We start from the raw sequence: 12979 nt of genomic DNA, 5'->3' as shown, positions 1-12979 counted from the left end.
ACTTGATGAAACTGATCAGTTATATTCCTAAATAAAATAAAACCATCTAAAATATAAGCAATCAACGGCTCCCTTTCAGCGGTCCGCGGTAAGATTATCAAACATCGATCGGTCCGCGGACCTTAAAATGTTGGGGACCACTGCTCTACATGATGGAGCGCAGCAATATCATTTGTATTTTTTCTTCGCAAGGCACAAACCTGATAATTTGTTGTTTATATTTCGTGTCACATTTGTTAGCATTTAGATAGTGTAAAAAATATATGAAGGACGCAATTGCGCTTATATGGCGCATTGTCGCTGTTTATTATTTGACTCTGAATCACTGCTTTATTTGGAATGATGGTGGAATACTTGATAAAAAAAATTGTGGGTAGGTATACCGCAAATATCATATCACCGTAGGTATTTGCTAACAAAAGCCGTTTCCGATTATTATGAAGACAGATACTTAGATATCATATCTACCATCCATAATACAATTTGTTATTATTGTTGGCGTGATATACGGTGATGGCGCGCAATAAAACCCGCAATTGTAAATCAACGAAAATTGGAATATTTATTGGTATCAAGTGCAATTAGCACACATGGAAATTATGCGTGGAAAATGATATCGGCCATTTCGCTGCCTTGTCTCATGCCACCTATGGTTTTTGGATACTTTATTGAGTACATAACCCGAACATTAAGAAAACCAGAAATATGGCCGATCTTGAGACTTAGTGTATTTCTCTAAGCGGTTAAATCAAGTCAACTGGCCAAATTAGAAAAATACATCTTCTTCTTCTAACCCTTATCCACACCCTATGGTGCATAGGGCACTGCATCGTATTGATACAGTGTTATCTTGATCGTTACTTACAATGAAGGCAATGTGATTACTCCTGCGTCACAGGGGCCAGTCCAGTGTAAGATTAAATAAATATTAGAGTGTAAAAATCTTTAGATTATACAAGTTGAAATAATATTTCAAGTGTTTCCTAGTATGTAGGTGAAAATTGATTCGTAAAAATTCTCACTAAAGGTCGGAAGAGTAAAGCTGTTTATTTCGCTAAGTTCTTAACAGATCTCCATATATCAGTACCAAGTGAGATATGAAAGCAGTTGCTCAAAAAACTACATATACTTATACAGAATTCAGGCAATATGAATGTTCAATAATGAGCAGAATGATGAACTTACTAAGTGTATATAAAGAGATCCAGCGAGCCAGCTAATGACCGATCGCAAGCCTCGTAAATGCATTTCGTTTAAGAAAAACGTTCTTTGTTGAGATATAAGTTTTGTACTGACATTTTTTGATCGAACTGCTTTCTATGTAATAAAATAACAACTAAGTATATAGTTTTTTCCACAAAAAATTATTTGACCACTGACCGGGTTTCGTCGTAATCGACATCATGAGACTGGTGTCTGATGATGTTGGTGGTTACGACGAAACCCGGTAACTGGTCAAATAAAATTTATCTGGAAAAAACTATTTGTAATTGTAATTTTAATATATTTGTTGGGATACATAACATATGTTACGTTGAATTGACCCTTTTAAAGATTATTCTCAAACGACGTTTCACATCAACCCATCGCGTTATGAACATTACGAGTATATAACATACTTGTAAAAATCCTTCTCTTGTCACCGTCTCGCAGAAATGTATAATATAATTGATGAAATTGAACGCCCGATGAGTTTCCGATTATACGCTAAATGTATATAACCACCCGCCTGATTGTCAACAAATCAATGAATCCATGAACATGCCACGGGGTTGGAAATCCGTCCTAAATGTAATTAGCGAAAACACGGTATCAATTTCACGTACGCTTTCATCAGTTACTGACATTTTAAATGCTAAGGTTTAACGATCGCCAACTGACACTATACAGGTTCTCAATTTCATACTATTGCCGGATAAACTTGTCTGATTATTTACGGAGTGTGTGGAATTTTTTGGTAAGGGAATGCAACTAATTATGAGTATTTTAATGTTTTAGAATTGAATAAACCCTGATGATGACAAGGTTCTTATCGAAACCGGTAGGTAAAAGTGTACTAATAATAAAAAAAGTGGTTAAAACAAAGTTATTCAATTTTATAAAGTTGTCAGCTAGCATTCAAACTCGATTATTCAACAAATAACAAAAACAGATCCGACCGACAAGTGTTATATGCAAATACTGTAATCTGATATATGCATATCCATATTGTATTATACTTCGAATGCCCGAATTTTTTTAATATTTTTTTTTCAAACCCTAATCCGCACCCCAATGGTGCATAGGGCACTGCAACATACAAACGCAGTGTTATTTTGATCGTTAACACATGAAGGAAAGGTGATCAGCCCTCCACTTTAGGTACCAGTCCAGGGTAATATGGAATAAATATTAGAGTGAAAAAATCACTTAAATTTATTTGACCCCCCTGGGAATCGAACCCGGGACCTCCAGAACGGTAGCCGAGCGTACTGACCATTACACTACGGAGGCGGACAAAATGTATTATATATATACCATATATAATATGTACGTTCTCAGATTAAGGATTTTTCAAAATCGGGGATTGATTGCGACAGCAATACATTATGTATGATGTTTGTATAAGGCTGGCGCCACTGGAACCAATGGTTGTGTTGGAGAGGTCTCATTGCTTTTAACTGCGGCTATTTTAGTACCCATAAAACCGGATTCAAATTCACAGTAAGTTGAAACGAACTCGGTCATTCTTAAAAAAATGAGACAGATCTTTCGTCTTTTTATTTTAGACGATTTTTGCTCTTCGTGTTATGGAATTAACAATAAAAAAATTATAACGTTAAAAAATTACGAAATCAAATAACAATAAAAAATAAGAATAGGAGTATATCCATTATTACTAACTTTCCAAAAAGTACTGTGCAATTGAAAAAAGACGTTTTTATTTACCCAGGACAAGTATTGCAGGAAAAGTGTCAAAAATCGATTAATGTTCAGCTTCAATATAAAACAATAAATTAATGTACGCATTGAAGTATTACTTGCGTAATATAATTAAAGATGAATTGATATTGAGTCACTTAATTGTGGAACTCGATATCGTAACATATCAGATTTTATTATTAGACCGAGAGAGAGGGAGAGCCCTTCCTGCATGCTAGATCTTCTTAGATCGTAATTTCAGATTTGTATGACATAAGTAAGAAAAATTCAAGGATACCGTAATTGCCTCTTAGATGTTTTATTGTCTGTTATAGAGACATTTATTTTTCATATTATTTTTCAAAAAATAATATGAAAAATAACTCATATAAAATAAGTAATATAATTTGACCAGCTAATTTATTTAAAAGATTATTAGTGTATTTGAACACACTAATATGTTGCAAATAAATGAATCATCCATGAATCTTAAAATTACTCGTAAGTATATATGTCAAGAAGTTTATTAATGAACATGTCGCTCACTCCTTTCAAGAACGTCATAAATCAAAAAACTTGATTTTTCAGGACAACGTTTTTAAAGTTTGAAAATATAACACAATGTATTAAAAATAAATATCAAGCCACTTATTATTAGTTTTTACTGTGCAACAGATCTTTTAAGGTAAAATCTGAAGGATGTTCTCCATTTGAAAAATATTTAATATATTCAAAAAATAATTAAACAATACCTTTTCTTCAAAATGCAAAAACAACACTTTCTGGTAAATATTCAGTTAAAAATATGCCTCTTTTACTGGGATAAAGTGCACAACTGAAAATTGACGATTTTTGATTTATGAAGTTCTTGAAAGGAGTGAGCGATGTATAATATTTCTTTTCGGCGAAAGCGGTGAGTAGTCAAATATTTCACGATAAACTCCAATAAACGTGTGAACGAAGACCATGAATAAAAATATACGTATATTTATACATACTTAAGTATATAATATGTAACAACATAAAGACACACGTGGCAACACCCATAATCGACATAATATTCGCTGACTAATACAAACATTTGTCGATTGGATTATGTTTTTGAAACATGAGAACACGATTCACGATAGTAAAAAAAAGTGTCAACAGTAGTTGCAATTTGTAAAACATCGCTTGGGCGACATATTTTTATTTATGAATGAAACTAATAAACGTACGAGGCAAACGTAAACAATGCAAAATCAGCTGGTAGTCGAATCAAGTTACTAAATAAATTATTATGTATTAAGTACTTGCTTTCATACGTAAAATAATACTGTTTGAATATGTATTTTTGTTATTAAACCAAATCACGCCACTTACCGCAGGGGTAGGCAGAGTGAATAGAACGCCACACCAATCTGTCTTTGCACACAATTCTCGCCTCTTTCTAATCATGCATCACTTCATACATACCCGCCATTAATATGACTCCTGACATGACCGGTTTCAAGTGTTTTAAATACTAAATAATGCCAAGTTCTCCTTATTCTTCCTCTGCTTTTATTACCATTTTATTACCCTTTACTACATTCGTCTCATAAATTCTCGATTCACATGCCCAAAAACCATCTTAACACACCTTTTTTAAATTTTATCGATAATGCCTAGCATCTATTCCTTATATCACCATACGAAAATCTTTCAATTGATTTGTTTGAAAGATCTACTACTCGATTTACTTTCATCCTTCGTTTGCCAACTCCATGGTTCAATCCCATACATTAGGGTTGGAACCAGAATTTTGTTATGTACGGCCAGTTTAGCTTTTGCATCATCAGTTAAGTAACCATTTTAGTTTATTATGTAAACGGTTAATAAACCATTGACATAATAAACACAAATATTTTTCTCTTATTAATTGATTCAGAAGTGAATGTGATGTTTCATATTTAGGAGTACTTGTGGTATGTGCTTGCACCATCGTAGTCAAACAACGCGTGCAAACATAACGTAAATTCAGGGATAATGGTATTTAGTTAAGTTCAAGTTTATTGATATGAGTCGCTAAACGTTGGTATATGGGGGTACTTTTGTAACGAATATGTAAAATATATAGGTACGAATTAGCAGGAAACATAAAAATTTAATTCAGTTTAATTAAACTTGAAAAAATCTAAATATTACAAATACATTATTGTATAAAAATTATTTCATTGCCAGTGGAACTGCATACCTTTTTGCTTTGTTTTGAATTTTCCTGACACAATTCCAATGGAGATGAGTAACGAATATTAAATAATAATGCCGTGCCTTTGTGACATAAAAACTCAATCTCATTGATATGATTTGAATTTTTTATCTCTTATTATATCAGTACTAAGTTATAAAGTCTTATATGATTTTTTTGCGATGATTCATTAATTTTCCGTGTTCTGCACTTGATACTGTGGCAATTGATTCTTTATTGAACAAAACAATATACGTAACACGTTTTTTCAAATGAATATGTAAAATTGAAATAACAGGGCAACATATACATTGTACGCTGTGTTGGTGTGTTTATAAGAGAATCCAAAGCAATTCGAGCTATGAAATAGTCTGTATGAATAAAGGCCCCATCGGTAATGCAGTATTTATATTGAACATAACTTCTTTCACCTCTCCGTTCCCCGTGTGGATATAGTGGTACAATAGAGTCCCGAAAACTCGGCCTAATGTGCACCGAAGGGTGGGCGAGTTTGTGAAATGCCGGGTTATCGGGAATGTGGTTAAAAAAGAAAAAAGAGTGTTTCCAAAGAAAAATACAATACTATGTGTGTACAGTATGCTTAAGAATTCAACAGAGAACAAAATGTTTAAATACCCTTGAAATGTACGTACGAGTATTTCTACATTAATATGAAAACTAACGAATGCAAAGTGTAGGTACAGTAATTTAGCTGATAAGACAGAACTGAGAAAAATACTTTATAAAGACATAAAGTTGTCTATAATCAAGTCAACCTTGGGCGGGTCTGCGCACGGAGTTTTTTTTAGCCCTGCCAGGATGTGGCAGAGTTATCCGGACTATAGGGTTATCGAGTGCCGAGTTTTCGGGATTCTACAGTATAAATGTAAACATACTGTATCCACAAACTGCTGCAGACTTTTCTGTCCTATGATAAGTACTTTTCGTGATCTCAAATTTAAAAGCTGCTAGCGAAAAGCATACGAAGTACACAGAAATTGAATAGGCTTTTCTTGGCTATGGGACCTGACATCGAGGAGCTAGGATACCCTGATACGCGTTGCTTGGATATATTTGCCGTGGACTGGCATCGTCTACACATGGCAGGTTCCAATGCGGAAAGTAGAGTAATCGGATGAAAACCGTTTTCTTTTCGTAAACCTGTTAACCCATCGGCATACGAGCCGTTAAATCTTGGCGGCTAAGAATATTTTTCATTCGCATATCTGCCGCGGTTAATGCTACACCTCCGTCCGTGGGTAGTTCATATTATAATGATACTTTCGTGTGATATCAACAAATCAGTAAAGAAAACTTTTCGTAACGCATTTTTTCTTATTATTTGTATACAAATTTACTAACGGCAGATGACCATAGATGTCCCTGTAAGAATATAATTATCCTTTTGATTACAATATCAACTGAAATCAGTTAAAATTCAAATCTTTGCATCCCAAGCGTGATTTTTAACAGAGTTATTTTTTTAAGTTTTCTTGACAATTTATAACGTTTCTGATCTAGACACTCGATAAAATACGTGTGTACGAGTTATATGTACCTACCATATTTATTTGTAAAACAGTAATGCTTAGTTATAATTTTATGAGTTAAATTTGAACGTCTTTGACCCTTCAAAAGTATGATTCACACGTCAGCGTTATGATTTGTTAGTCTGATTTATACCACAAAAATCAATCTGTTTTTCTACATTTAAAGATTATTCTTATGATTTTTCTCGTTTTATCAGATGCAAAATATTAGCGCCTCATTGTTTGACAAACCATGTCACCTCCCCTCCGGGCGGGGCAACTTATTTTACTTTCGGGGATACACTCAATTGGTGTATATTTGTATAAGTACATATGTATTTAAAAAAAACTGATATGCGGATGGGTTAGCATAGTCGGGTCGGGGAGTTGCTGACAAGGAAGTTGTGTCTGAGGCACGGGTTGCGTGAATTTTGCGGAGATAATTGTGCTATTTATATATTTTTATATATATATTTTTTGTATATATTTTTTACGGTAACATTCCAAAAGCAGAGAAATTCAAAACATTTTTAAAAAGGGTTTGTCTAAACTCACGGGGTTTAATGCGTTTTGTCAAAACAGTCAATGTATGCGGAAAATCCCATAAGTATTTACCTAAAACTAGAATATGAAAATTTGTCTGCCTCCGTAGTGTAATGGTCAGCACGCTGGGCTACCGTACCGGAGGTCCCGGGTTCGATTCCCAGGGGGGTCAAATAAATATAAGTTATTTTTTCACTATAATATTTATTCAATATTACCCTGGACCTGTGGCACCTTTCCTTCTTGTGGTGACGATCAAGAAAACACTGCGTTTACATGATGCAGTGCCCTATGCACCATCGGGTGCAGATAAGGGTTTTTAAAAAAAAGTGCTATTTAATAAGGTAAGACGGTTATTGCTACGCTCTCGATCTCTCAAGTCCTAGGATCTTCTAGTTCTCGCTCGACCCCTTTTCATCTAGCATCTTATCACCAACCTGTTTAGAAATTAATAAAGGAAACACGCCCCCCCCCCTCTACCGTGGCAAGATAGGGGATCGACAGCGGTTTACCACTTAACAGTCGAATTTTGGCGAGAAAATTCGTCGGTGCAGGAAATCATCACCAAACAACTCGAAACAAGACTACCCGAACACTGCTCGAGTTCGTCAATAAAAACAAATAATACCATTTGGCTGAGCACCACTCGGGACTTATCAACGCGATACAGACTCCTTGCCCGAGTCACGCTCGGGATAAACTGGCAACTGGTTAAAAGCGTAAAAAATAATGTAAATGCATTCATTTTAAAACCTAATCAATAACCAAGAACTTTTTATGGAAATCTACTATCCTAACCATTATAGTGAAGCAAAACAACGATAAAATAATTATTTTAATGAATAGTTACAGAAAAAAATGGATTTTAGCATAATTTTTCTCTACTTGAACCTCTCTTCTAAAATACTAACTAATTATCTCGCCGCTTCACCGCAGGGGTAGGCAGAGAGAAAAGAACGCCACACCAATCTGTTTTTGTAAAAAATCTTCGCCTTTTCCACGTTCATGGTTCTCCTCATACTTGTACATACCCGCTCTTCCTCTGAATCTATTACCAACTACATTCACCTCGTAAATTCTCGATTCACATACCCAAAAATCATCTCAACACACCTCTCATAATTTTATCGATAATGCTTATCTAAGCCTTGCATTCATTTCTTATATCACCATTCGAACATCTATGACACATCGTTTTGTTTGCATTCAGTCTACTTTCATCCTTCTTTTGCCAACTCTATGCTTCACTTTCATGCATTAGGGTTGGAACCATGACTCATTGCGCACTACAAATTTAGCTTTGGCTGAAAGGTTTCCTGTATCAATTTGAATACCCTACTGGGTATCCAGTATTTATTTTTCTTTACGTATAACCAGGATGAATGATGTGAAAATGAATAAGCAACATGCATAATCAAATCAAAATAATTCAAATCCAAAAATTGACTCGATAGAAAATACGCACACACAATACCGTTATACGGGGTTTAAAAAAATCGATGAAAAATGCAATTTTAGTATTAGATTTAGTAATACTCAATAAAATTATTTTTTAAATAACAATAACTCATAATAAACAGCTATCCAATATCAGTAAAAATGTGTTAATTCGATTCAGGTGCTTCGTTTTTATTAAAAGGTATTTAAATTTCGATCGGTTTCCAAAATTCATTTTAATAATAATACCCCTTTTAAAAAGTGAGTACTTATTTTTCTTTTAAAGTCAGGTGATATCAAATTGACAAACATAATTGATTGGTAATCTTATCACTAAATTTACGGAATGTAATTTTTAATCAAATGCACCAGATACCCCTAGCACAACAAATGAAAAAGCGAAGATGTAGAGTATTACTTCAAGAAAAGATGAAGTGTACATACATTTTTATTTTATTTATTATTTATTATAGAGGTACCCAGCTAAAATAAATAGTCGGTGAAATAAGTCTTACGAGACATAATGAACACTGGATATAATACCATCAATGAAACAACAATAAAAAATGCCGTATTTGTACTGAAATAGAGATAAAAATAACATTTTTAATCCGCTTACACGAGTTATCGATTAATTTAGAGAGTATCCTAAGTAATATTTAAGAAGACGAGCTTACCTTCTGATAATTCGAGTTCCAATTCGGCCAATTTGTCTTTGATGTCATCTGGCAACTTAGTTAAGTCTATACTTAGTTCTGCCATACTTATAGTAAAATCACAGCCCTATACACAAGTCAATCTGTCACTAAATTCTCGATGCAAGAACACAACAAGCAGCCATCTTGAATCACGAACATACCCGTTCGACTACTGAACGTCTATGAGAGATAGCGACTATTGCGCATGCTTCGGATATATATTGCAAGAAGTAATCCCATTGGTTATTTTATTCATACCTACCAACAACGTCATTGTGCTGTTTGTTCTCAATATTTTTAAGGTTTTAAGATAATTTGCTTGAAATTTATTAAATGCAAAGTATTATAAAAATATAAATATAATTTTTCTAACTCATGAAAACTTATGCAGAGGCTGAAAACGAATGCACTTTTTGCAATAATGAAGCAAACCGGGGTATATTGTTTTTTTGGTACTTACTCAAAATCGTTGAGTTTTTCAATTAGATGGCATTCCATTATACGTATACAACATATAATAAATTTACGGTGGCACCTGACGTGTGGCATGTTGCGCCATATTATTGATATCACATCTCTGTCACATCAATGCCATTCAATTGTGGTAGGAAGATGTCAGTTATCATGATTCTGTAGCGCTCTCCATTAACCGTAACATTCTGGCCGGCATCGTTTTCAAGAAAATATGGGCCAATGATTCCACCTGCCCATAAAGCACACCAAACAGTGACTTTCAATGGATGTATGGGCGTCTCGACAAAGGATTATGGGTTTTCTCCACCTAAAATTCTGCAATTGTGCTTATTGACATTGCCATTTAACCAAAAATATGCCTCATCGGTGAACAAAATTTTATTTTGAAAAACAAGGGATCAAGCTATATATTGTTTTCGACTGATTCACCGAACCTACGACGCGCATAATGGTCATTCAGCCTATTCACGGTGAAATGGCAAAACGTACTGACTTCATATCAACAATGTTGCCAGTTTAAAAACCAAGCCTTAAAAAACATCTTATACCTGTGACAGGTATAAATATATTTTACCGCAATGGCAGCACCATCCGTTCAACGAAACAGCTACACACGCTATACAAAATATTTCTCCTTTTTGACAGTTGCTGTCACTTTTTAGAATGTTTATGTATAACTATAAATAAATATATATATATATATATATATATATATATATATATATATATATATATATATATATAAATGTATATATATATATATATATAGATATATATATATATATATATATATATATATATATATATATATATATATATATATATATATATGTATATGCACTGAAACACTTTGATGTTTACCAATAAACTTGCTTCAAATTTCTTTAAATATATATACAAGGCTGCGTCCGCGCGCCATTTCTTTTTATCATCCTCATGGATTTCACTCTTTGAAAGTCATTACCATCTATCCGAGGTATAACCATCTCCCCTCCCGGAAAGTCTGTGACTTAGAGTATGCAGATGATGCTATTAAAATTGATGACTCCGTCGAGGGTCTCCAATTAATCGTCGACAGGGTATTCTACGCACATGGGGGTTACAATAAATGTTGCATAAACCCATGTGTTGTGCAACAACTCAGGCCTAGATGCAACAACTCTTGACGTTGAGTAACCAGCTCATCAAAAGGGTTGAGAGTTTCAATTACGTCACTGAAAATAGCAGCCTTCAAAAGGAATTGGAAATTCGGGGACTCGCGGGGTCCGTATTTAACAGTATGAAGGCAGTCTGGAGATCGGATTAATACTCGGTTTAGACCAAATGCCACCTATAAAAAGCCTGCATTGCTCCTGTTCTCTTATCATTAAAATAATAATAATACCCTTATCTGCACCTCAATGGTGCATAGGGCACTGTGTCATATAAACGGAGTGTTATCTTGATCGTTTACACACGAAGGAAAGGTGATCAGCCCTCCACTTCAGGTACCAGTCCGGGGTAATATTGAATAAATAATACAGTGAAAAAATCACTTATATTTATTTTACCCTCCCTGGGAATCGAACCCGGGACCTCCAGTACGGTAGCCGAGCGTGCTGACCATTACACTACAGAGGCGGAGGCGGGTTCTCTTATACGGCTGTGAAACATGGCACCTTACAAGGGCCCAGAGTAGACGTGTACTGAGCATTGAGAATAGGTGTCTGCGGAGGAATGTCTTGTCTTGTGAGGAATGAAGAGATAAGGCATAGCACGCATCAAATCTTGGTCACAACTGTCGTCAAGAAAAGGTGATTCAGTTGGCTTGACCATGTTCTCTGCACGCCTCCTGAGAGCCTAAATCAAGCTTGCCTCTTTTACAAGACATCAGGTTCGCCCCACCTAGGACGACCACTGCTGACAATTCGTCCGCAATTCGTCAGAACTTTCGGATGCGGATTTGACTTGGGAGGGTGCAAAGGAGCCGACAAAAAACCCTGAAGACAGTTTGTGGACTCCATATGCTCCACTTAGGAAGCAGATATGGTTTAAATAAATAAATAAAAATATATCCACACGTTCTGTAAGAATTCCTACCAGCTGATTTTTGAAGAAAACACATGCTGAAAACATGGGTAAGAAAAATACATCACAGACATTCAGCTCAAAGAAAACCTATCTTGAATTCATTTTCTAATAAGTGTACATCAAACCTACGTCTACCCAACTATGCCACAGTGCCTAATATTTAAGGAAGTATAGGGTGTTTTTTTTGAGATATACAAATTCAAATTTCCTATTACAAATTCAATTTACTGCGGGAAATTTTAATTTGTATACCTCGATAAAAAAACACCCTATACATCGAAATAGCATTTAAAAGAGGTGGGTTCGTTCTGAACATTCATAAGATTAGTTGTTTATATTCACTGTTTAAATTTATCAGCCCTCAAGGTGGCCATTTCTGTGCCGCCGCATGAATCATTTAATGAAACCTATACAACTCCTGAACTTGATTATAAACAGAAGTTATGTACCACAGTAATAAATGAGAGTGTGGTATTGTTTCAAAAGATGTCTCTCCACAAAAACAGTTACTAATATGTGACCACAAAGTGTTAAGTTATTCAATCGTCCTTTCCAGGTTGAACGCAATTGAAAAATAGATCACTTTTCTCTTTGACCAATGCTACTGATTTCTCGTCATAATAATGATCAAGAACTACTGATTTCTAGCCACATTGTTTGAAATTCAAGTAATTTTTCTTTTAAAATAAGACATAAATAATTTCCTCTGAACTGCATGTAATGTAACAAGTTATTCTTATTTGAAAATAATGAATAAAAAAAAAACAGTATTTATGAATTAATAACATTTATTAACTATAAATAATAAAATCACACCATGAACTGAACATGGAACACATACACACACACACACACACATATATATATATATATATATATATATATATATATATATATATATATATATATATATATATATCTATATATATATATATATATATATATATATATATATATACATATATATATATATTTATATATTTGCACAGGTTCCTGGAAAATTACTATGTGCTGAGCAAAAATATATTTACATGTTTGGCACTCCATTATTTTAAAAAAAAACAAAAATGGGTTATTTTATACATTATTTAACACTTTTACAATGCGAGAAGCAGCCA

At 34.1% G+C, this 12979-nt stretch overlaps 1 protein-coding gene across 3 annotated transcripts in view; it reads right to left on the bottom strand.

Annotated features, from left to right (window-relative positions):
- DIP2 (disco-interacting protein 2) overlaps positions 1–9514 on the bottom strand; it is a 120597-nt gene extending 111083 nt beyond the window's left edge. For all 3 annotated transcript variants that reach the window (XM_088272718.1, XM_088272721.1, XM_088272723.1), the window contains exon 1: positions 9297–9514. In XM_088272718.1, coding sequence (XP_088128844.1) covers positions 9297–9381 — 85 coding nt within the window. In that variant the 5' untranslated portion in view covers positions 9382–9514. The remainder of the gene's footprint in view (positions 1–9296) is intronic.
- Between the last annotated feature and the right edge of the window lie 3465 nt (positions 9515–12979).

The sequence above is a fragment of the Brachycentrus maculatus genome, unplaced genomic scaffold (assembly GCF_059751285.1).
Source record: "Brachycentrus maculatus isolate JH-2025_06_01 unplaced genomic scaffold, ASM5975128v1 h1tg000518l, whole genome shotgun sequence".
Classification (NCBI taxonomy): Eukaryota; Metazoa; Arthropoda; class Insecta; order Trichoptera; family Brachycentridae; genus Brachycentrus; species Brachycentrus maculatus.
The sequence above is the reverse complement of the archived record's forward strand: the minus strand, read 5'-3'. Positions and strand labels throughout refer to the sequence as shown.